At 39.6% G+C, this 26,443-nt stretch overlaps 1 protein-coding gene across 1 annotated transcript in view; it reads right to left on the bottom strand.

Annotated features, from left to right (window-relative positions):
* Positions 1 to 532: 532 nt before the first annotated feature.
* LOC106082778 (roundabout homolog 2) overlaps positions 533 to 26,443 on the bottom strand; it is a 200,444-nt gene continuing 174,533 nt past the window's right edge. Inside the window, exons 15-22 of the mRNA XM_059369918.1 lie at positions 22,948 to 23,069; positions 22,365 to 22,517; positions 17,216 to 17,534; positions 10,990 to 11,213; positions 7,501 to 7,699; positions 5,334 to 5,478; positions 2,253 to 2,579; positions 533 to 2,135 (exon numbers count right to left, since the gene is read on the bottom strand). Coding sequence (XP_059225901.1) covers positions 1,511 to 2,135; positions 2,253 to 2,579; positions 5,334 to 5,478; positions 7,501 to 7,699; positions 10,990 to 11,213; positions 17,216 to 17,534; positions 22,365 to 22,517; positions 22,948 to 23,069 — 2,114 coding nt within the window. The 3' untranslated portion in view covers positions 533 to 1,510. The remainder of the gene's footprint in view (positions 2,136 to 2,252; positions 2,580 to 5,333; positions 5,479 to 7,500; positions 7,700 to 10,989; positions 11,214 to 17,215; positions 17,535 to 22,364; positions 22,518 to 22,947; positions 23,070 to 26,443) is intronic.

The following is a 26,443-nucleotide window of genomic DNA, read 5'->3' on the forward strand; positions in this document are numbered from 1 at the left end:
TATGCTCAAAAGTCCTTGCCCATTGCAACAACAATGGGCAACAAACCTAGTGGCCGATTATAACAAATAATTTACAGCCTATGATAAAAAAGAGACATTTTAAGCTCTCCAGTGCTGTCCAAATTACTTATCATGACTCTTTTGAGGGGTTTTCCATGGCACGATTCGTAATAATCACTATCAAGGTTTACTGGAATACATATGGGAACGAAGTAGTTTTTCATTGGCGCCCGTGCAGGGACATTAAGCACAGACGCAAACGACCGCAGCAACAGATGGATGGTAACAATCTGGTTATCCAAACACAACAACAGGAAAAGGACACAACATGGCGACTACACTACACACCTCGTAGGTCTATGGTCTCCCAAAAGGAGACCATAGACATTGCAGACTAAACCCCCATCGGACGTGATTGTTAATACAACCAATTACAAGATAACAGGAAACTGAGTGATCTGCTGCTTTTCATCATCTACCCTTACCATGAAGCACAGTGGTTCTAAGGCAGAGTTACGTCCGCAACCTCGGGAACCTTTTACTGTGAAAATTCACGTCGTCGAAACCAATTTGAAAATTGGAACGCATATTTTGATATTGAGCAGTACGAGTCACTAGAATTCCTTGAACAAGTGTAGAAGTTATCGGAGATGTACGGCACAGTTAGCTGTGAGCACCACGCAGGCTGGAACATTGAGGTCCAGCGAATTCTTTCTCAAAATGTTGACGCATTGAAGGTTTAACATTTTTTCCCATCTCATTTTTTCACTCGATGATATGAGAGAAGTATTCCCGATGTTTCTTAAACGAAAGTTCATGGGCAAATTTACATTGGAACACCTAAAAATAGGCAACAGTATTGGAAATTGTCAACAGCCGCCGTATTGACAATATTTTCCCCATCATCTATCAACCCTACAGAGAAGGGTCATTTAAATGAATAATCAACCCCTAAAAATAGGCAACACTACGATTCAAAGTTTGCTGGAAAAAGTTTATGCAGAAATTCTGCTGCTTTTGTGTTAAATATAATTCCTTATAGCCTTCCAGTACTAAAAGAAGAAGGTTATTTTAAACGAGTGATCATTTCAACATTCTAAACTCATTCAAAAATGTATGAAAACTGAAGCTGTTCTCCGTTTTTCTAAAAAAAGAGTTTCTCTTTGCCCTTTCTTTAAGTCCTACTTTAAAAATGTTCTCGAGTTTCTTTGGAAATGTTGTTGAATGTTGTCAAAATACATTTTGTAGTTCGGTTTATAAATAAAATTTAAATTTCTCTTAAATGCTTGCAGATCTTTTGGTTTTGTTTTCTTGAAGACTTCTTATATCTCTAAAATAATTTCGATGGCTACGAATTTTGTTTTTCATATAATTTACACTTACAGTTCTTCCTTTGCTGCTTTCTATTTCTGGTTTCTTAAAAATAAATGACGACATCTGTCACAACACCTCCTCCGCCGCTATCAACGGATGCAACAGAGGTGGCAGCCGCCGTCATACAGGCGGCATATCAATTGTTTTGTGTCAAAAGTTTGCCAACCATAGTTGGGGGTCCTCCGCCACCCGACGATGACATATGCGGAGGCATGCCTGGTTCACCGGCTTCGGCATATAGACAGGAACCTTCGCTGCATGAACAGGTGTCACCTTCACGCGAGCTACTGCAACATTCACTGCAATTGCGCATGGGCTCCCCTAGGACCTCATAAGTACACGAACCCGCTGAGCTGGCAGGCAATTGATGGTCATTTTCAGCAATTTCAGGGAATCGTTGTTTGGTATGACATCGATGAGAGTTGGATTTGCCACCGCCACCGCCGCCACCATTTTCGGTACTACTCTCTGAACGCATGGTATCATTGCCACCAGGCGTCGTTTGTCCATGACCATGGCCATGATTACCGCTGCTGTGGCCATGACCATGACCATTGTGGGAATGATGATGTGTATGGGGAATATTTGTATGGGAGGTCCTTGAATGATCCGAACATTCGGAGGAACATTGATAGATTTGATGAGATGATGAATTGGGTGGTGGTGGCATATGAGACGCATGCAACGGTTGATACCAGCCATCACCTGGCGGGGGTAGGGGTTGTAGCGGTGAGGCCAAGGCATCACAACTATTGCAGCCCCTGAAAAGAGGTAGAAAGAACGAAATGTTTTTGATTAGGAAAGGAAAATTATAAAATAACCGTCACGTTGGCTTCTATTACCTAAAAATTAGGGGAATAACATTTCTTACAACTTACCTGCCATTGGAACATCTTGAATTATGTGTACCCGTTGGCTGATATTCACTCATTGCATGTCTGGGTGCTGGATAATGGATATGTATATTTCGGGGTGGTAGCTGTGCCGTCCCACCACCTCCAGGTGGAAAATATGGAGGCAATGGCGGAGGATGCTGACCCGTTGGTGTTATTTGATAACGATTTTGTGTGCTACCCACACATGGCAAGGGATTATTGTAGTAATTCTCCTGTGGTGGCCGTGCCCCGGAAGCAGCGCACTGAGGTGCCATGCCCCAGGTGGAAAATCCGCCGGAAGAGCTGCTGTGTATGGATGAATTTAAAGCACTGAAAAAGGGTTAAGAGAGACACTTGTTAGTAAATGTGCAAAGGAAACAAAACAAAAAACAGTAAAAATGGGCTAAGTTCGGCCGGACCGAATCTTGGGTACCCGACACCATGGATTTTGTTAAAAGTTTGCTTTTATTAACTCAGTTCGTTTTACAACAATGAAATCGAGAATTGCTTGCGGCTGTTATGTAGTGAAGTAAGTAAAGTATTATCAGTATATAGACCGATTCGTATTATACTAGGATCGGGCAAATTAAGTCTTCTAGGGCCTTAAGAAGTCAAATCCGGGAATCGGTTTATATGGGGGTAAACCAGTTTATTGACCGATTCGGATCATACTCCGCAAGGATGTTGAAAGACAGAACAGACCGATTCGGAACAGACTAGGCATGGATGTTGGAAGTCGTAGCAGAAGTCTTTGGCCAAATTTCAGCCAAATTAGATGAAAATTGAGTCTTCTAGGAACTCAAGGAGTCAAATCCGGGAATCAGTTTATATGGGAGTATATCAATTTATTGGCCCATATGGATCAGACTCCGCAATGACGTTGGAAGTCAGTCGTTGCGGAAGACAGAAGTCTTTGTGCCATAATTCAGCCAAATTAGATGAAAATTGAGTCTTCTAGGAGCTCAAGAAGTCAAATCCGGATATCGACTTATATGGGGGTATACCAGGTTATTGTCCGATTCGGATCATACTCCGCAATGGTGTTGGAAGTCGGAACAGAAGTTTTTGTGCCAAATTTCAGCCAAATCGGATGAAAACTGAGAATTCTATGGGCTCAAGAAGTCAAATCCTGGGGTCAGTTTATAGACCAATTCGGATCATACTCGACACAGATGTTGGAAGTCAGAACGGAAGTCTATGGGCCAAATATCAGCCAAATCGTATGACAATGAATGCTTATAGGTGCTCAAAGAGTCAAATCTGGGGATCGGTTGGTTGGGGGGTTATATCAATTTATAGACCAAATCGGATCATATTTATATTACAGCCAAATCGGATGAAAATTGAGGTCTCTAAAACTGAGGCCAAATTTCAGCTAAATCGAATGAGAACAGAGGCTTCTAGGGGCTCATGAAATTAAATACGAGAATCGGATGGTATAGGGGCTATATAGACCGATTCGGGTCATACTCAAATTTCAGCCAAATCGGGTGAAAATCGAGGTCTCTAAAAATGAGGATTCTAGGTTCGATTTCGATTAGCATCATCCTCAGCACTGATATTGAAAATCAAAGCTCAAGTCCTTGTGCCAAATTTCAGCCAAATCGGATGAAAATTGAGGTCTCTAGGGGCTCAAGAAGTCAAAACTGGGGATCCGATTATATGGGAGCTGTATCCAAATATGAACCCATAGGGCCCATTTGCAATTTCGAACGACCTACATCCATAACAATTATCTGTGCAAAATTTCAAGCGGTTATCTTTATTCGTTCGAATGCAATTGTGATATCGACATGGCTAGATCCGCGCAGACTATCAAGATGATCCAGAATATATATATATATTTTAGATGGTCTCAGGTCAATATTTTGAGGTGTTACAAACGGAATGGCCTGATAAGTATGGGGAATTTAAAAAAAATCATTGTTGTTGTTGTAGCCGTATTTTCATGTGGAGGTGGCAATCTTCGTCTAGCTCCTATAGGTGAGCAAGCTCGTTCCGGCCCAAAGGACCGATCGCCGCGGGAACAGTGTGACCATTGGTTATTTAATGTCATATCGAGCATCATAGGCACTCAGTATTCGTGCAAGAGCCGATGCCGCTCGGCCTCTCACTGAGACTCTCCGCTCGATACCGCTGATTGTCCGCGACTGCCGTTGCAGCTATTCCGTATGGAGCATTCCAATATCCGCAAACTGTGGACACGCGCGGTAGCTCGCTGCTAAGCTTCTCGTGATAGCAATGACCACCACACAAATTGAACCTCAATGTTCCAGCCTGTGTGGTGCTCACAGCTATTCCGAGCCGGGTGGTCATCCATAGGAGTGGCAGTGGAAATGCCTTGTGCCAACTTCTCCCTTGTATTTATGTCACGAGACTCACAATTTATTCAACTGTTCCTTAGCATAAGGTTTCTCCACGACACTCTGTGTCGATCTAGCCATGTCTGTCCGTCCGTCCGTCTGTCGAAATCACGATAGCGGTTTCGACAGACGGACGGTCGTGTAGGTCGTTGGGGATAGCAAAAGGGCCATATAGGTTCAGATTTGGATATAGCTCCTATATACCGATCTCTTGATTTGACTTCTTGAGTCCCGAAAGTTGCAATTTCTGTTCGATTTAGCTAAAAATTTGAACGTAGTGTTCTATTATCACTTCTAACAACTGTGACAAGTTTCCATATAAACCGATCTCTCGACTTGACTTCTAGAGCCCCTGGGAGCAGCAACTTTTGTTCGCTTTAACTAAAAATTTGAATATAGTGTTCTGTTATTCTGTTCTGTTATTTATATAAAATAAAATATAAATAATTTTATTTTATTTTATTTTTTATTTTATTTGATTTTATTGTATTTTATTTTATTTTATTTTATTTTATTTTATTTTATTTTATTTTATTTTATTTTATTTTATTTTATTTTATTTTATTTTATTTTATTTTATTTTATTTTATTTTATTTTATTTTATTTTATTTTATTTTATTTTATTTTATTTTATTTTATTTTATTTTATTTTATTTTATTTTATTTTATTTTATTTCATTTTATTTTAATTTATTTTATTTTATTTTATTTTGTACTCACCTCTGATGTGTTGAAATGCCCGATCCTCCACTTTTGGAACTTTTCCTTGATGACTGTGGTGATCCAGGGGCATAACCGCATGACGATGGTACTGGTGGGGGATGTTCCGGTGGTGGCGGCAAAAAGTCTGACCAATTAATTTGCTCTATTAGTTTCGGGCAGTCGATTCAATTAATGTTTAGATTTTTTTTTATATCCCAGAAAAAAAAACAAACACAGGGCATACACACGCAACACGACATCAAGACATTCAAGATAAAGGATATTGATTTCAGGATTACACAGGATAATATGGAAGAAAAAATAAACAAAAAAAATATGAAAATACATATTACATAAAAAATCATTTAAACATAATACTATGAGGCCGGTTTAGTGATCCATGAATATGAGGCGGAGGAAATTAAATAGCCCTAGGGTTAGACTTTACGTCATGCCCTTGGGATGTAAGATGAATGCTCTTAAAGAGGATGGGAGGATTAAATGAAACATGTATTTTACCAATATGCACAACAATTACTTTATGGCTAGCCTAGAGCAAGTCTATAAACCTAAGGTGCTGCTATTCTATGATTTTGTATTTGCCTTTAAGGGATGATAGTAGTCTACCAACAAGATAATCGCTTGTCATATATGAGTAGGAAAATAATAGGGCAGCTACAGTGCTGGCTATAAAAAGTAGAGGAGAATTTTTTTGATTTTGCTCCTTTTGCAATTTGCGAAAATTTTCAAGGGCTTGCTGGAGAATAAAGCATAACGAGTCAAAAATTGAAGTGGGTAAAAAGTGAAGCATATTTTTAGGCTATATAGAAATTTGTGTTCAGCTCAGAATCACTCCCTGATTCAATACGTTCGCTTATATCTCTGTCTGTCTATCCATGTATTCTTGTGATCAATAGAATTTAAATAAAATTTTATTTTTAAAACAATTTTTTTTTGAAAATTTTGTTTTTTTTTATAATTTTTTTTCCATAAAAAATTTTGTCAAAATTTTATTTTTATAGATTTTTTTGTTAAACCTAGGTATGCTCACCATATCGTATTAACCTTGAACCTTTTTTTCCCTACCTACACTAATTTAAAAGAAAATGTTGGCCTTCTTATTAAAAAAAAACAAAACCCACCTTCTCTCAGTCTCATTGTGTGCACTGTTGGCATATCATCTAAGAGCTAAGCATATTTACCTCATGAAATTTTATTAAAATTTCATGCCTTACGGTAATGGTATGCTCAATTCGAAACGCAAATACTTTAAATGCTGCATAACCATCACCAAACAAAAGGAGAGCTACATTTCATCATTTGCTCAGTTCATTACCTCCCTCCAAGAAGGACTAAATGCCTGACTGCCTGCCTATCTCCTTCTCTTTTTTCACACCAACCCTCAAGAGTCTACAAAAAAACTTAAAGTGATCTGACTGAAAAGGCTGCTAAAAAAAGGAAGAAAATCAAGAAAACAAGGGCGGCGGCGGTGGCAATGATTTGCCTACATCTCCTCTCAAGGGGCAGAAATAAATGAAAGAAAATTGAGAGAAATTACTCTTCGACTTGTTTCATGCATACCAGGAGGGTAGTAATACCGCCTATGCTTAAACAACTGTCAATACCAATCAATTTATGTTGAAATGAAGAAGGCAAAAACAAAAGGGATATCAAGGATAACACCACATCAGCAGAGGCAGCAGCAAAAGGCCGCTTCAAATGAAAATGAACTATGGCAACCAAAGTAAAATTCCTTAAAAAAAAGAAAGCAACAAAAGCCAGCGCTACGAATTGATAAAAATAAATCTTTTTAAGCTTAACAAATCGAGTGAAAAAACACAAAGGTATTTAACTTAAGCAACAATAACAAGCAGATAGAGAGATAGCAAACGAAGTTGCCATAAAAACGAACATCAACAACTTAAATCGAAAGGATAATGGAATAAAACTGAAATAAATTGAAGGCTATGCTGGGTTTTTTTGTTTTTGACTATGCAAAGATATGGGCTTGGGGAATACTGCAAAAAGGATATGCGTTTCTTTTTCAATCTTTTTCTCTAACATCTATAGGGATGTGATGAAGGATGGCATAAAGGCGCTATGGTGATATTGATGATGATGGCGTTATGATTTTAACCTTTTTTTTCTGTTGTTGTGGTTGTTTGTTTGTTTGTGTGCCACCTACCTGGAGGATACTGATGATAATTGTGCTTTCCGCTTGGTCCATTGGGGCCTACACAATGCTGAGCAATGCCTTCGGAGTTGGGTGAATGAGTGCCCGAATCTTGATCTGTGCTGGAACCAGAGGTCTTCATGCATGTGGTCTCTGTTGAGGAGGCTCCAATAATCATAGTTGTGGCATAGGGTGTGGGATTTTCGGGACTCTGGAGAGTAGAAAAAAAGAGGAATTAGAGAGAATCGTAGTGAAAGGAAAGATGATGGCGTTTAACGAAGTCAAAAACTTAAGGAGCAAGAAACAACAAAATTTAAGTTTTTTTTATAAGGCTGAATGGTGTAATATTTCGACAACTTAGAATTGGAAAAACTACTGCTAGGTTAGGTTAGGTTGAAAAGAGGGTGCAGATATTAATCCGCCCCATGCCACTATGGACATACACCTAAGCGCTTTAAAAACTATAAAGTAACCCTAAAAAACAATTTTAAGTTAGGAATTCCGTGCTACTTACAAAATCCCTTATTGTTTTCAATACCACTGCCCTAAGTTGGTTCATGTCTGGTATTGTGTCTCCACCTAAGTGCCGGTATCTGTCAGACGCGAAAGTCGGGCAATGACAAAGAAAATGCTCCAACGTCTCATCATCTACCTCGCATGACATCACTTGCCGTATCGATTTTGCACAAGTGAGCTCGTAGTCCTATATGTCTCGTTATGACAAATGCAAATGCAAATTTTTCCCATGAACATTCCACTAAGAAACAGGGGCAAACTTCTCACATATCAATGACTGCAGCCCGATTCAAGTTTAAGCTTAATGATAAGGGGCCTCGTTTTTATAGCCGAGTCCGTACGGAGTGCCGCAGTGCGACACCTCTTTGAGGAGAAGTTTTACATGGCATAGTACTACACAAATGTTGCCAGCATTAGGAGGGGAAAACCATCGCTGAAAATTTTTTTCTGATGGTCTCGCCTGGATTCGAACCGAGGTGTTCAGCGTCATAGTCGGACAAGCTAACCCCTGCGCTACGGTGGCCTCAGTTTAAGATACCAAAAGCTATATTGACCTCCTACTTACTTCCTTTCAGTAATAGCCTCGTCCTCACACGATCCGGATCAGCCCTACCGACCGTTTCGCTGTTATACAGGGTTGCATGCGCATTAGTTACCCCTGTGTCGACCCGAAAGCCTTCGGGTTAACTAATTTCATTGACAGCACTCCTTAGGCTTTCACCGCCAAATCGTCTGCCCTTTCACTTCCCCTTACTCTGTTATGACCCGGCACCCAAACGATGCGGACTTGCCATCCCCAGAAAAGGCGTTAACCTCTTTCTTACACTGCAAGACTGTTCGTGACCTTACCGTCCTGGTTGTTATTGCCCTTATGGCAATTTTGCTATCGGTAAAGATGTTCACTCTCGACGTCTTCGCGTTAGCAACACAGCACCCCACGTGTATTGGTCAGGCAGCCTAAACAGGCAGTCTTAAACAGATCTCCGTCCCTGGGTTTTAAATGTAGACCTCCAGGCCTACTTTGTCCTCTAGCTTTGATCCATCCGCGTAACATGATCTTCCAGATGGCAATACTAGGGTTCCGTCAATCCAGGACTGTACCGCTGCCTCGCACTCGACCTCAAGCGTCGTCTCAGGTATCCAATCGGTAACCTCTTCCCTTTCTTCCAAGTTTCCTATCGCCGCCTCGATTATACCGCGACGGTATGAGCTGCTCCCATCCTCAATCCATTCTCCCAACGCCTTAAGTCTGATAGCCGCAAAGGGCTGCCTCACACTTACTCTGTATGTCAATGGGTCGGATATCTAGAATAGTTCCCAGTGCCCTAGTGGGCGTGGTCCTCATCTCTCCGCCTATGCTAAGACAAAATGCAATCCACCAACTCACTGAGGCATAAGTATGGGTCTTATCAGGCTCCTGTAGAGCTAGTGGACTATCCTCGGATTCCGGTCCTATTTGGAGCATAGGGCCCGTTTACATTATGCCCAACATCTCTGGGTTTTCTCAGTACGCTATTGAATATGACACTTCCAATTAAATTTCCTATCCAAGATCACTCCTAAAAGTATTTGACCTTGTCAGATTTCGAAATATTTTTACTGAGGAAACGTGGTTCGCCCAAATTGACCCACCTTCGTCTTCCTCGTGAACAGGCATATTTTAGTCATCTCAGGGTTAACATTGAGACCCATGGGTCTAGCGCAGTCATATGCCATATGCAAGACCCTTTCAGCCCTTCTGCATAGCTGGTTTGGATCCTTATCCCTAAGAAGTATTAAAAATTCGTCTGCATAGCAGTCGGGTTCAAATCCCTCCTAAGTCAGCATCCGTAAAAGGTCATTTATTGTGGTCACCCATAGGAGTGGCGATAAAATGCCCCTCTGTAGCGAGCCTTGTTCCACTTTCTCCCTTATATATATGTCATGGGACACACAGTTTATCCACATGTTCCTTACCATATGGTTATCTAGTCTCTAAGGACCGGATCCACTCGCTACTGGTCTAAGAATTGGATCAGTGTATCGGTCCGCACATTGTTAAAAGCCCCCTCGATGTCAATGCATACCGCCAGTGTGTACGTTATGGCATCGAAGGATTCTTCTATTTTATGCACAACCTCGTGCAGGGCAGTCTCCACCGACCTTCCCTTGACATAGGCATGATGTTTGTGTTTGATCTGGGCCAAATTGAAGAAAGATGTCGAAGGGCCCACAACTCACTGTCCCAAATTTCGGCGACATCGGACAATAAATGCGCCTTTTATGGGCCCAAAACCTAAAATCGAGAGATCGGTCTATATGACAGCTATATTCAAATCCGGACCGATCTCTGCCATATTGCTGAAGTATGTCGAGTGGCTTAACTTTACTCACTTTTCCAAATTTCGGCGACATCGGACAATAAATGCGCCTTTTATGGGCCCAAAACCGTAAATCGAGAGATCGGTCTATATGGCAGATGTATCAAAATCTGGAGCGATCTGTGCCATTTTGCAGAAGTATGTCGACGGGCTTAACTTAACTCACTTTTCCAAATTTTGGCAAAATCTGATAATAAATGTGGCTTTTATGGGCCTAAGACCCTAAATCAGCGGATCGGTCTATATGGCAACTATGTCCAAATCTAGACCAATCTGGGTCAAATTGAAGAAGGGTGTCGAAGGGCCTGACACAACTCACTGTCCCAAATTTTGGCAAAATCGGATAATAAATTTGGCTTTTATGGGCCTAAGACCCTATATCGGCGGATCGGTCCATATGGGGGCTATATCAAGATATAGTCCGATATAGCCCATCTTCAAACTTAACCTGCTTATGGACAAAAAAAAAAGAATCTATGCAAAGTGATTTCAACGGACAGACCTTCGGTGTTGGGTATAAAAATTCGTTCCTCCTTAAAGTTCCTCCAAAAATTGCTCTACATTTTATTGCCCTTAAATTTCTTTTTTGCGCATAGACTAGAAAAAAAATCGCTTATCAACTTACCTTGCGACAATTGTAGAATGTGCTCATATTGCGAGTATCCACTTCAGCATAATCTGTGCCACCATCTGATGTATTGTAATTCGATTGGCTATTGGTATTCGAAAGCAGTTTGGTTTCACTCAATCCAGAATCTTTGTCGGTATCGGTGGTGCGCCAGCCACGGTCAATCCATAGACTATCCTTGCCATTAATATTCAAGGCGGTTATCTCATTGGCACTGACTACTGCGGTAGAGAAAAGCCAGCACGAAAAATGGCCATAGCAAAAACGATAACGACGCAGGAACAAGAAAAATCAGCAAAATTGCAAAAAACGAAAAGAAAAAAGAAAGACAAGAAAAAATCCAAAGAGATTAGTTTAGAAGTCAATATGTTCACATACACATAAAGATATGTATCATGGCATAAGTATTTAAAACTTGGTTTTTTGCTCCCCCTTCCATGTTCTTTTACTGACTACTACTACTACTACTACTGCTAGTTCGCTGGTAATCAATACTGTCAATTTTAGTATCTGTCCTGTCCACTTGCTTGTTTTGTGTGTAATTTAGAAAGTTTCACTTTTTGTCAAACCATACCAACGCTTTTTCCTACATTCATCTAGCTATTCACTCTTTGAAGTTAATTAAGGATATTTGTGTGTTGATTCTGTCGCAAGGACTTGTTTCCAGTGGTGTCCCTTTCTTTGTTTCATTTTCATTGAGAGAGTTGAAAGCAATCGAGGAAGTCATTAGAGTGTCAAAAAGTGTTGAGGATTTTATCATGGCGTGTACTTGCTTGCAACAATGTTCGTTCTTTGGAGCACCGAAATTAATTACTCTCATGGCCATGATTGATTTTTCTTTTCTCTTTTTGTTGCTGTTGGTTTCTTTTTTAAGGATTTTTTGTGTGTTTCTTCAGTTTAGTAGCCTTAAATTCTCTAACAAAACAGGAAACGGAAGTTGCAAGTGTTTATTGTGTGTTTGAGTGCTTTTTTGTTATCACATGGAGTCGGACTGTCTGGTATGCTTTTTGTTTTTGCCCATGTTTCAGACAAATTACCAAGTGTTAAGCCAAAGAAATCAAATGAAGAGTATAAATGTCTAAGAACTGTTTCAGACATTATTAATGATGGCAAAAATTTGAAAAATGTTTTAGGAATTTTAGTTAAATTTTGAAGAGAAGACAAATTTCAATCAAGAGTAGAAAAAATTTAAACAAAGGCAAAAAGATTTTTAGCATATTTAAAGTTAAAGAGGTTTAAGCTTATGAAGGTATTCTATATGTATGGAAATCGTTCCAAGATCTTAGGATTAAGTATTTTATTGGGTTGCCCAAAAAGTAATTGCGGATTTTTCATATAGTCGGCGTTGACAAGTTTTTTCACAGCTTGTGACTCTGTAATTGCGTTCTGTCTTCTGTCAGTTATCAGCAGTTACTTGTAGGTTGCTTTAGAAAAAAAGTGTAAAAAAGTATATTTGATTAAAGTTCATTCTAAGTTTTATTAAAAATGCATTTACTTTCTTTTAAAAAATCCGCAATTACTTTTTGGGCAACCCAATATAAAAGCTTTTACCTTATTGTCGAAGAACTCATATGCACGCATATATCAAGTTAATTGATATCAACCATTTAAGTCACCAGGATCTGATGGCATATTTTGGGCGTTACTACAGGCCGACTATCTGGCGCCTCACCTAGCCAATATTTTCGCAGCTGGCCTAGGACTTGGCTATACTCCGAAAGCCTAGCAGGAGGCAAGGGTGGCAAGGCAAGTTATGCGAAACCAAGGCCTTTAGGTCTATAAACCTTACGTCCTTTCTACTCCAAACCATGCAACGCATTGTGGGGAACCTTTACAAAGAGTAGGACATCCAGCTAACTGCTTCAATACAAACATCATGCAAAAAAATTGACATTTTCCCCATGAACATTCCACTAAGGGACCGAGGGCAAACTTCTCACCTATCAATGAGTGCAGTCCGATTCAAGTTTAAGCTCAATGATAAGGGGCCTCCTTTTTATAGCCGAGTCCGAACAGTGTGCCGACACCTCTTTAGAGAGAAGTTTTACATGGCATATTATCAGGGGTAAACTTCTCACCTATCAATGCGTGCAGTCCGATTCAAGTTTAAGCTCAATGATAAGGGGCCTTCTTTTTTATAGCCGAGTCCGAAAGGCGTGCCGCAGTGCGACACCTCTTGGGAGAGAAGTTTTACATGGCATAGTACCCCACAAATGTTGCCAGCATAAGGATGGTCTCGCCAGGATTCGAACCCAGGCATTCAGCGTCATAGGCAAATGCAAATTTTGCCCATTCACATTCCACTAAGGAACGGGGGCAAACTTCTCACTTATCAATGAGTGCAGTTCGATTCAAGTTTAAGCTCAATGATAAGGGGCCTCCTTTTTATAGCCGAGTCCGAACGGCGTGCCGCAGTGTGACACCTTTTTGGAGAGAAGTTTTACATGGCATAGTACCTCACAAATGTTGCCAGCATTAGAAGGGGAAAACCAACGCTGAAAATTTTTTCTGATGGTCTCGCCAGGATTCGAACCCAGGGGTTCAGCGTCATAGGCGGACATGCTAACCTCTGCGCTTCGGTGGCCTCAGCGTCATAGGCAGACATGTTAACCTCTGCGCTACGGTGGCCTCCACAAACAGCATGCCTATGTCCAGGAAAGGTCGGTGGAGACTGCCCTGCTTGAGGTTATGCACAAAATAGAAGAATCCTTCGATGCCAAGACGTACACATTGGCGATTTGCATTGACATCGCGGGGGCCTTTAATCATATGCGGACCAACAATACCTTAGACCAGTACCGGGTGGACCGTGTCCTTAGAGACTGGATAAACCATATGCTCAAGAAAAGGTGGATAAATTGTGGGTTCCATGACATGGATATAAGGGAGAAAGTGGCACAGGGTACGCCACAGGAGGCATTTTTTCACCATAAATAATTTATAACGGTTGCTGAGTGTGAAGGGATTTGAAACCGTCTGCTATGCACACGATGTTATATTTCTTAGATGTAAGGATCCAAACCAGCTATGCAGAGGGGCCGATAGTTTCGTGCATATGGCATATGTTTGGGCTAGACCCAGGGGTCTCAATGTTAACCCATAGAAGACAGAAATATGGCTATTCACGAGGAAGACGAAGGTGGGACAATTTGACGCATCACGTTTCCTCAATAAAACGATTTTGATATCTGACAAGGTCAAATACTTGGGAGTGATCTTGGATAGGAAACTTAATTGGAGGTGTCAAATTCAGGAGCATACTGAGAAGGCTTACAGATGTTGGGCACTATGTATACGGGCTGTAGGCTCGAAATGGGGCCTGAATGCGAGGATAGTCCACTGGCTCTGCAGAAGCGTGATTAGGTAAATATTTACTTACTCCTCAGTAGTTTGGTGGATCGCTATGGAGAAAAAGTGCAACATAAGGACCATACAACAGGTTCAGAGAATATATTGTCTCAGCATAGGCGGAGCCATGAGTACCACGCCCACTAGGGTACTGGAGACTATTCGAGATATCCGACCCATTGACATACAGATTAAGAGTGATTCAGCCACTGCGACTATGAGACTTAAGGCGATAGGGGATGGATTGGAGATGGGAGCAGCTCATACCATCGCGGTATAATCGAGGCGACGATAGGAAATCTGGAAAGAAGGGAAGAGCTTTCCGATCGGCTACCTGAGACGACACTTGGGCTCTACAGAAGCATGATTAGACCAATACTTACTTACGCCTCAGTAGTTTGGAGGATTGCTATGGAGAAAAAGTGCATCATTAGGACCATACAACAAGTTTAGAGAATGTGTTGTCTTGGCATAGGCGGAGCGATGAGTATCACGCCCTCTAGGGCACTGGAGACTATTCTAGATATCCGACCGATTGACATGAAAGATTAAATGTGGACAGCCACTGTGGCTATCAGACTTAAGGCGATGGGAGAATGGATTGGGGATGGGAGCAGCTCATACCATCGCGGTATAATCGAGGTGACGATAGGAAACCTGGAAAGAAGGGAAGAGGTATCCGATCGGATACCTGAGAAGACACTTGAGGACGAGTGCGTGGCACTGCTGCCAGCGGCACAGTCTTGGACTAACGAAATCCTAATATTGCCTCCTGGAAGACCATATTACACGGATTGATCATAGCTAGGGGACAGAATGGGCCTGGGGGTCTGCATTGAGCACCCAGGGACAGAGATATGTTTTAGACTGCCTGACCATAATACGGTCCTGCAAGCAGAGATTCGGGCGATCACGGAATGCGTAAAGTGGTGTGGTACTAACGCAAGGGCGTCGAGGGTGAACATCTTCACGAGTGTAAACATCTTCAAAAGGACAATAACAACCACAACGGTAAGGTCACGAACATTCTTTTGGAGTGTAAGAATTAGGTTAACGCCTTTTCTGAGGATGGCACAATCCGCATTGTTTGGGTGACGGGTCATAACGGTGAAAGGGCATACGATTTGGCAGTGAAGGCCAGAGAACTGCCGTCGATAAACTTGGTTAACCCGAAGCCTTTCGGCTCGACGCAGCCCGATTTAAGGACGTGGGCGATAAATGCGCATATAACACTGTGGGACTGTGTAACGAAACAGTCGGTAAGAAGATGAAAATCCTATGGGTTCAACCGGATCGTGAGAGGACGAATGAAAGTAAGTAGGAGGTCAGTATAGCTTTTGGTGTCATAACGGAGGCTACAGTAGCGCAGAGGTTAACATGTCCGCCTACAACGCTGAACGCCTGGGTTCGAATCCTGGCGAGACCATCAGATAAAATTTTCAGCGGTGGCTTTCCCCTCCTAATGCTGGCAACATTTGTAAGGGAATATGCCATGTAAAACTTCTCTCCAAAGAGGTGTCGCACTACGGCAAGCCGTTCGGAATCGGCTTTAAAAAGGAGGCCTCTTATCATTGTGCTTAAACTTGAATCATTGATAGGTGAGAAGTTTGCCCCTGTTCCTCAGTGGAATAATCATGGGAAAAATTTGCAATTTACAACAACAACATTTATCGCTATTATCACACACATTAGCCGTGGTTGTTGTTGTTGTTGTTGTAGCAGTGTGTTGTACACTGAGGCGGCCGATGAAGGACTTCATCGGGTCAATCCGGTACGTACAACCGGCTGCCATGGGATTGATTAGCCGTGGTCTGAACCGTGTGTGTTTGCTACAGTCTTTGACCCCACCCTTTTCGGTGATCGATCGTCCTATATCCTTAACTTTAGGAAGAAGGTTGTGAACTACCTAGGAGACTTCTTTCCTTTTCTGTTAAACATCTATCTCTGGAAACTCCCTTCACCCCTGCTAGGGTGGAGATTAAATCATACGCGGATTATTGTTAAATTTTTGGCAAAGGTCAATAGTATCGATGAGCTGTTTCGACGAAGAAATAACTCATTCCAAGACCTGGCGTAATTCTTTAAGAGTCGTAACCTGAAAATCTCTTCTACGAAAGTATCGATAAGTCTGTTCATTACCTGGATGAGAGAAATCAACACAAAGTTAGAAGTCGAAATCAATAGGCAAACTTTGTACAAAACAACTCAAGTTTTCCATTGTCCAGATCAATATAGCTCGTCCTTAATTGCAATCATCAACCTGTACTGTACTCATAAATCTCATAAAGCACAACTCCTTAATTACAAATACAAAAAAGAATGGTCAATGAGCTTTGGAGGTCAATAAAAAACATAATTCTCCCTACTTTATCTTTAAAAGCCTTTACTAATTGACAGTATTTATAGAAGTTCATTTTTGCATAAAGAACAGAATAATGTTCCAAACTCAATAAGTGAACTCATATTTTGTTTCAACTTAATTTTCATTAAATTTGTGGTTTTCTACAGTCGGCTGGCTTCATTAATTGGCAAAGTTCATTTGTGGTGGTGACTCTAACCACCACAGCACAAAGAAAATCTTGCCAATTAATTCGTTGCTGGTATTTTTTAAGCAAACAAAAAAACATCTTAACCACACATTGTTTAATCCCCTTCTACAGCAAAATGAAATTGTGCCACCACTTCATATTCTTACTTCCCCCTCTTAGCCATACCACAAAAAAAAAAAAAAATTATCTGCAACTGCATTTTAGTATGAATGAAGAAAAACCCATTTGATTTGATTTTCTGTTGCTGCATTTCAATAATGCTTAATAAAAATGCAACCCAAAAACAGAATCTGTACATGTACGAGTATCTCTGCAACATCACTTACCACTCAAATGTCCCAGTTCTTTTGTTAACTGATGCCTTCGTTTGAAGAACAACATTGCAGCTGCTGCGGATACCAATATGGCCAATAGCATTGTTATCACAAGAGCCATAAACCATGTTTCATGCACCACGGTTGTTGATTTACGTTGAGTGGTTGTCGTGGCTGCATCATCGGGCATGCCGGGCACCCCATTGGGATGATAGGCAAAGTGGCCACCCTCGCCATTGCTGCCAGTGTGACCAGTGATGCTGCTGTGCGATCCGCTTGGATGAGCACGTGGTGGATGCACCAAGTGTGCAGGATCCATGAACAACGAGACCTAAAAGTATGCAACGATAAATTTAAGGTCAATGTTTGAAAAGCAAAAAAGTTAATTGGTATCAAAAATATTGCGATTACAAATTGTTTAATTTAACAAAAAAATACATTTAAATAAAACAAATAAAAGATTGCGGGGCCGAATCTTATATACCCTCCACGATGAATCGCATTTATCAAGTTCTTTGGACGGTTTTTCATTATAGGTAATACTTAAAAAAAAGGATAATGGGAGGTCAGAACAAAAAATCCCCTGGATATTTTATATGCTTGGATACGAATTGCGCCCTCTAGAGGCTTAAGAAGTATATTTATGAGATCGGTTTCAATGAGAACTATATCAGGTCTTGGACCAATCAGAACCATACTTGGTACATCAGTTGTAGTTCTTAGGAACAGTCATCGTTCAAAGTTGTGGCATCTAGAGTCTGAAGAAGTATATTTTGGAGATCGGTTTATTTTGGAGTCATATCAGGTTATGGAACGACTCAGACCATAATTGGTTTGGGTGTTGCATACCATAGTAGAAGAATTTCGCTCTCTATAGGCTCAAGAAGTGATATCGGGAGATCGGATATATGGGAGCTACATATATCAGGTTATAGACCGATTGAGATCATATTTGCCAGGTATGTTGAAGGACATAGGAGAAATCATTTCAGCCAAATCCCATAAGAATTGCGCCCTCTAGATGCTTAAAAAGCATATTTGTGAGATCGGCTTAAATGGAAGGTATATCAGGTTTTGGACCGATCGGAACCATACTTGGTACATCTGTTGTAATTCTTAGGAAAAGTCATCGTGCAAAATTTTAGCCAACCTGGATAAGAGTTGTGGCATCTAGAGGCTGAAGAAGTATATTTTGGATATCGGATTATATTGGAGACATATCAGGTTATGGAACGATTCAGACCATACTTTGGATGTTGAATCCCATAGCATAAGTCATTGTGCAAAAATCAGCCCAATCGGATAAGAATTGCGCCCTTTATAGGGTCAAGAAGTGCATTCGGTAGATAGCTATAAATGGGTGCTATATATATCAGGTTATAGACCGTTTGAGACCATATTCGGCATGTATGTTGAAGGTCATAGGAGGAGTCAGTGCAGAAAATTTCAGCTAAATCGGATAAGTAGTGCGCTCTCTATAGACACCGATCGGTAGATCGGTTCATATGGCCGCTATACCACGTTATGAGCCGATTTCGACCACATTTGGCATAATTATTGGAAGTCGAAACAAAAGAGTCATAACAAAGAAACCTCATACAAAATTTCAGCCAAATCGAATAAGAATCTTGAGGTTCAAGAAGTTAAGATACGAAATGGGTTTGTATGGGCTATATGAAAACATGGACCGATAAGGCCCATTTACAATCCCAAACGACCTACACTAATAGGAAGTATTTGTGTTAAGTCTCAAGCGCCTTCTAGATATACGACCCATTGACATACAGATTAAGTGTGAGGCAGCCACTGCTGCGATGGCAGAATGGATTGAGGATGGGAGCAGCTCATACCATACGTCGCGTATAATTGAGGCGACGATAGGAAACCTGGAAGGTAGAGTACAGGTTTCCGATCGGATACCTGAGACGACTCTTGAGGTCGACTGCGAGGCACTGCTGCCAGTGGCACAGTCTTGCACTGACGGAAACCTAATATTGCCATCTGGAAGATAATGTTACACGGATGGTATCATAACGGGACACATAGGACTACGAGCTCACTTTTGCAAAATCGTTGCGGCAAGTGATAGCATGTGAGGAAGATGATAAGACGTTGGATCATTTTCTATGTCATTGCCCTGCTTTCGCGGCTAAAAGACATCGGTACTTAGGAGCATGTAGCAATGTTGAACAGTGAAATGGTCGGTAGGACGGCGAAAATTCTATGGGGTGATCTGGGTCATGAGTGGACAAGGCTATTACTGAAAGGAAGTAAGAAGGAGGTGAGTATAGCTTTTGGTATCATAACGGGACACATAGGACTACGAGCTCACTTTTGCAAATTCGTTGCGGACCTGTTTGGGGGATGTTGATACAGCTTTTCAGATATTTCGCCCCAATGTGGATGTCATATTGGTGCTTTTCACTCAAATACCTTTCATTTGAGCCTCATATTGCTATGGTCGGTAAATATGAGCCGTTAGGTGGGTATTTTTGGGGGTGAAGTGGACTCCCATATATCAGGTTCGTGCTCTAGTCTGAAATACCTTTCATTTAAGCCCCATATTGGTGGCGCGGCACTTTTAGACCACCCGTCCTGCTGAACGACTGGATAGCATGATGTGACCCAGATATTTGAATCCTTATATCAACATTAGATTCGAACTCTGCTGACATAGACCATTCTTTCAATTCACATATTATCCCGCTCGAACCCGTTCTTTTGAAAGGTATTTAGTGTGTGGACCGGTCCCAGACTCTGTCCCAAATGTGTATACCAGATTTGTAGTCAACTCCCAAAGATCTTTCATTTGATACCCATTTTGTAACGTTGGACATTCAATCCCCATTTTAGGGGGTTTTTATGGTTGCAGAGGCCGCGTAGACACCTTGGACCAAATTCTTATAATGGATGTGTACTCAACTTCGATATCCACTTGATATCCATATATTCCCAATCGGTAAATATGTCCTGTTGAGGAGTGGGGGTGGGCGGCGCCTCAGACACCAAAGAATACATTTTTATATCAGCTTTTTACTCTACTTTTAAATACCAATCATTTGATATCCATATTTTCTCAATCGTTATATATGTCCTGCTGATGCCCCTCAGACACCAAGGAATTCATTTTTGAGTCAGATTTGTATTCACGTTTTATTTAAACACTTTTTATTTGATACCTATATTGCCCAAAACGGTAAAAGTGTCATGTTGGGTGATGCATCCCCCGACAATAAGAGTGACATTTTTATGCTAAGTTCGTACTCTACTTTTAAATGCCTTTCATTTGATACCCATAATGCCCAAAGCGGTAAGTGTTGGGTGGGTGGTGTTTTGGGGTGGTGTTTTTGGGGGTGGTGGATCCCCTGACACGAAGGGTGACGTTTTTATGCCAAGTTCGTACTCTACTCTTAAATACCTTTCTTTTGACACCTATATTGGCCTAATCGCTAAACATGTCCGTTCGGGTGGGTTTTGAGATGGGGCGTTCCCCCATGTTAGTTGACACCAACATATTATACCAATTTGTGGTTTTTCAGGTATTATAAGGTGGCATAGGTCCGAGATGTGGCGTTTTTGAGAGGGCGGTAAGGGGGAGGGTCCGCCCCAACTTCGGATATCAATAAATGTAGTACCCTACGATTTATTACAACATTTAGTACCCTATTTACATAAAAATCGGTGCAGCCGTTTTTGAGTCTATATGGAACACAAACAAACTAACAAACCAAAAATAGATTTCCCAAAAATTTTGTCTTTAAAGTACAACATTTCATTGAAATGTTCTTATCTTTCACCAAAATTTAGGCTTAAAGAAAATTTCGCTGAAATTTTGTTTATAGAAAAATTTTACAGAAATTTAAAAAAAAAATTCAGTGAAATTTTGTCTTTAAGAAAAATTTCGCCGAAATTTGGTTTTTAGAAAAAATTTCACTGAAATTTTGTCTTTAGGAAAAATTTCTCTCAAATTTAGTCTTTAGAAAAAATTTCACTGAAATTTTATCTTTAGAAAAAAATTTAATGAAATTTTGTCTTTAGAACAAATTTCACTGAAAACAAATTTCACTGAATTTTTGTCTTTAGAAAAATTTCGGATGTGACAAAATTTCAGTGAAATTTTGTCACATCCGAATTTTGTCACATCCGAAATTTTAGGAAAAATTTCACTGAAATTTTGTCTTTAGAAAAAATTTCACTGAAATTTTGTCTTTAGAAAAAATTTCACTGAAATTTTGTCTTTAGAAAAAATTTCACTGAAATTTTGTCTTTAGAAAAAATTTGTCTTTAGAAAAATTTGTCTTTAGAAAAAATTTCACTGAAATTTTGTCTTTAGAAAAAATTTCACTGAAATTTTGTCTTTAGAAAAAATTTCACTGAAATTTTGTCTTTAGAAAAAATTTCACTGAAATTTTGTCTTTAGAAAAATTTTCACTGAAATTTTGTCTTTAAAAAAATTTTACTGAAATTTTCTCTTTAGAAAAAATTTCACTGAAATTTTCTCTTTAGAAAAAATTTCACTGAAATTTTCTCTTTAGAAAAAATTTCACTGAAATTTTCTCTTTAGAAAAAATTTCACTGAAATTTTCTCTTTAGAAAAAATTTCACTGAAATTTTCTCTTTAGAAAAAATTTCACTGAAATTTTGTTTTTAGAAAAAATTTCACTGAAATTTTGTCTTTAGAAAAAATTTCACTGAAATTTTGTCTTTAGAAAAAATTTCGCTGAAATTTTGTCTTTAGAAAATATTTCACTGAAATTTTGTCTTTAGAAAAAATTTCACTGAAATTTTGTCTTGAGAAAAAATTTCACTGAAATTTTGTCTTTAGAAAAAATTTCACTGAAATTTTGTCTTTAGAAAAAATTTCACTGAAATTTTGTCTTTAGAAAAATTTCACTGAAATTTTGTCTTTAGAAAAATTTCACTGAAATTTTGTCTTTAGAAAAATTTCGCTGAAATTTTGTCTTTAGAGAAAATTTCGCTGAAATTTTGTCTTTAGAGAAATTTTCGCTGAAATTTTGTTTTTAAAGAAAAATTCATAAAAATGTCCTTAAAACTTCACCTTTTTTGGGGAAAATTTGTTTCTTTCACATTTAAATTTGTTTCTTTAAACCTTTATACCATCTTTATGCTTCAATCTCCAATCACTTCTTTTCCAACTTACCGGTTGAGAATAGGGTCCTTCGCCTGCTTTTGTAAACGAATTCAAGCGTACATTGTATGTGGCACCCGTTGTCAAGTTGTTCAGCAACACCGAGGTGGTTGTTGCATTTAGAGTCATATTGGCCAAAACTTTCATGGTATTGCCAGCAGTCACCTGTATTAGAAAAACAGCGCACAAAAGAAAAGACACAACGATGGAACAATGAGAATAAATAATGACAGTTACATACATTTATAAATATCAACTACTACAACATACAGCAGAACAATCATGAATACATAAAATACACACGAGAGAGAGGGGGAGAGAGGGGGATCTAAATTTTTCATAAATTTTATCCCTACCGCTGAGGCGGTGGTAAGCTGCATGTTGTTTTTCACGTTTGTTTGCCAAATAGTTTTCCCTTGCAAAGTCGTCCAAAGCAAACGAAAAACCGCCACTCGCATCATATGAATGTGGAAAAACAAAACTATTAATTATGTATGCTGGCGGTTTATTTGGTTTGTTTTAGACATCAATGGGAAAGGCTCCCTATTGGGAGGGCAGCAGCAGCAGCAGCAGCGGCTAAAGAATCGTGACTTACCTCAATTTTGTAGCCCAACAAGTTGCCATTGTGATGCTGGGGCGGTGGGGATGACCATCTTACCCAGCCTGCTGTTAGATTGTACATGCCAATTTGTATGTTGTCAGGTGGTGCCGAGGGTACTGCAAACAAAAAAAAAATAGCATACAAATGAAGAAATTGCAGAAAGTTTTCATAGGAACTACCACAATGCGGGTGAATATAAAACTAAAACCAAAAATAAATAAAATAATATTTTCCATAAACAAAAGTCAGAAAAATATACACATATGTGCATTTGGAAGGACCTAAAGGCAGGAGCGTGTTACAGCCAAATGTATCTCGAGGGAAGAAGTTGTGCAGGGAAATTTTACTGTAGACATTTAATAATATAAGTGTCACGTATGTTATCTCTGACTCCAAAAAGGCTTTAAGAGCTATAGGAGAAAGTCAATATTCTTTACAAAAAAATAACTAAAAGGGAATTTTTAGTTTTTTTTATTTAAGCGGGGCCAAGTCTTACATTCGCTTGATCATGGAACTCTTATGCCAAGTGTTAACCACAATGACTTGAAATGTATGTAGGAAGTCGATTATGAAATCTACTCCCAAAATATTCCCAAAAATCGGACTTTAGATTTTACAAACCAAACACCAATGTTTGCCCATGAACATTCCACTAAGGAACAGGGGCAAACTTCTCACATTATCAATGAGCGAAGTTCGATTTAATTTTAAGCTCAATGATAAGGAGCCACCTTTTTATAGCCGAGTCCGAACGGCGTGCCGCAGTACGATACCTCTTTGGAGGGAAGTTTTATTTGGCATAGTACTTCACAAATGTTACCAGCATTAGGAGGGGAAAACCACCGCTGAAAATATTTTCTGATGGTCTCGCCAGGATTCGAACCCAGGCGTTCAGCGTCATAGGAGGACATGTTTACCTCTGAGCTACGGTGGTCTGCCGTTTTAGATTTTAGATTTCACACTATTTACGGCTATACTTGGATACGTTGAAAGTCATACTAGAATTGATTCTTCCAGAGGTTCAAGGTGTTGAATCAGAAGATCGGCCAAATCGGCCTTTGTGGAGAAATAGATAAGGAAACTATTTTTCCACAAAGGCCGATTTGGCCCAATTACAATTCTAACCAACCTTCACCAATAAAAGGTATTTGTACAACACTTCACATGACAAGTCTTACTTGCCCAAAAGTTAGAGTGCTTTTGGCAGACAGAAGGATGCACTGCGATAAATTAGTCATTTGGCGTTGCATAAAATATATTCCTTACAGAGACTTGAGCCAATATTTAAAGGGGTTGCCAACGAAATGGCGAATTTAATATACCCGCATTCTATACAACAAACTCCTCGAAATATTCGTCTAAGACCCCATAAGGTATATGATTCTTGATCGTCTTGACATTCTGAATCGATCTAGCCATGTCCGTCCGTCCGTCTGTCGAAATCACGATAGCGGTCGAACGCGTAGAGCTAGCAGCTTAAAATTTTGCACAGATGCTTAATATTGATGTAGGTCGTTGGGGATTGAATGTGGGCCATATCGGTTCAGATACAGATATAGCTCCCATATAAACCGATCTCCCGATTTGACTTCTTGAGCCCCTGGAAACTATAATTTTTGTCCGATTTGACTGAAATTTTGCCCATGTGTTCTGTCAAGACTTCCAACAACTATGCCAAGTACGGTTCAAATCGGTCTATAACCTGATATAGCTCCCATATAAACCGATCTCCCGATTTGACTTCATGAGCCCCTGGAAGCTATAATTTTTGTCCGATTTGGCTGAAATTTTGCCCATAGTGTTCTGTTATGACTTCCAACAACTGTGCCAAGTACGGTTCAAATCGGTCTATAACCCGATATAGCTCCCATATAAACCGATCTCCTGATTTGACTTCTTGAGCAACTGGAAGCTGCAATTTTTGTCCGATTTGGCTGAAATTTTGCCCATAGTGTTCTGTCAAGACTTCCAACAACTATGCCATGTACGGTCCAAATCGGTCGGTAACCTGATATAGCTCCCATATAAACCAATCTCCAGATTTGACTTTTTAAGCCTTATAAGCCGCAATTTTCGTTCGATTTGGCTAAAATTTTGCATTCAGTCTTCTGTTATGACTTTCAACAACTGGAATATGTGCGGTCCGAATCGGTCTATAACCGGATATAGCTCCCATATAAACCAATTTCCTTCTTGAGTCCTTATAAGACGCAATTTTTGTCCGATTTGGCTGAAATTTTGCATGCGGTGTTCTGTTACGACTTTCAACAATTGTGTCAAGTGCGGTCTAAATCAGTATATAACCTGATATAGCTCCCATGTAAACCGGTCTCCCGACCATCCATGTTCGTTTCCTAGAAGCTTTAATTTTTTCTGGTTTGATACATTGAGCTTAATCTTTAATCGGCCTACACTCAGTGATATAAGAGAAGTATCGCCTGTTCCTTAATTGGAATGATCATGGGGAATTTAGTAGGATATTTTATTCGTTTAAAAAGTTTTCCCATTCATTTCCTTTCTTGTTTTTCTCTCGCGACGAGTCTGATTAACTTTTTCAGAACTTTTTTTCAGAGAAAGGCTTCGTAATTCCCTTGGTTGACTTTCATTTGTACAACTCAACCATGGATTTCCTGTTATTTGTTTTCTACCTTCAGAAATTGCCTATGTGCTGCCATGGCATTTAAACGTGTCCTTTGGCAATTATATGAATTTGAAAATTATTTTTTTGTTTCCAATGGTTCATAGAAAAGTTAAACGCGCATATCTTCTAGCTTTGCAGTTTGCAAGGTTAACAAACAGCGGATTTAAAAAAACAAATAAAAAGTTCAAATAAATTATGAAAAATGTCAAGGGTAATGCGAGATTTATTTTGAAAATATGAAAAGTTCTTAACAAAAATAAAAAAAAATATTTTTTTTCCATATAAATTGAAAGTTGTTGTTATTTTACTTGAAATAGGTTTCCATTTAATAAATCAGAAGAAGCAGGAAAGATAATATCAGTCAGCTTTCCACAGAAAGACGGATTGGATAAATACAATACAGCATATGTTGCTGGTTTGCAGTTCAATTTATTGCATACTTTTAGGTATAATGAAATAACATTTATTCCGAATGGCCAAAATTCCCTATATAAAGATGAAACTAGCTGAGCCCGGCCCGCTCTGCTGCGCCCGATAATGCTATGTTGGAGAGGAGTACTTTAAATTAGGATTTTTTTTTAATTTCAGTTGAAAATGTATTCCAATTTTTCTGCGGTTTTTTCTACACTTAAATTTATACCAAATTTATACCTCATATTTGAACTAAACAGTGAAAGTCCTCTTAAGGGATGTGATGGACTCCCGTGCTCGACTCCGAAACACCTTTCATTTAAGATCCATATTGCCATGATCGGCAAATATGCCCGATTTGAGGGGTTTTTGGGGGTGGGGTGACCCACGAAACACTTATCCTACAATGGGATATCAGATTGGTTTTCTACTCTTAAA

The sequence above is a fragment of the Stomoxys calcitrans genome, chromosome 5 (genome assembly GCF_963082655.1).
Source record: "Stomoxys calcitrans chromosome 5, idStoCalc2.1, whole genome shotgun sequence".
Classification (NCBI taxonomy): Eukaryota; Metazoa; Arthropoda; class Insecta; order Diptera; family Muscidae; genus Stomoxys; species Stomoxys calcitrans.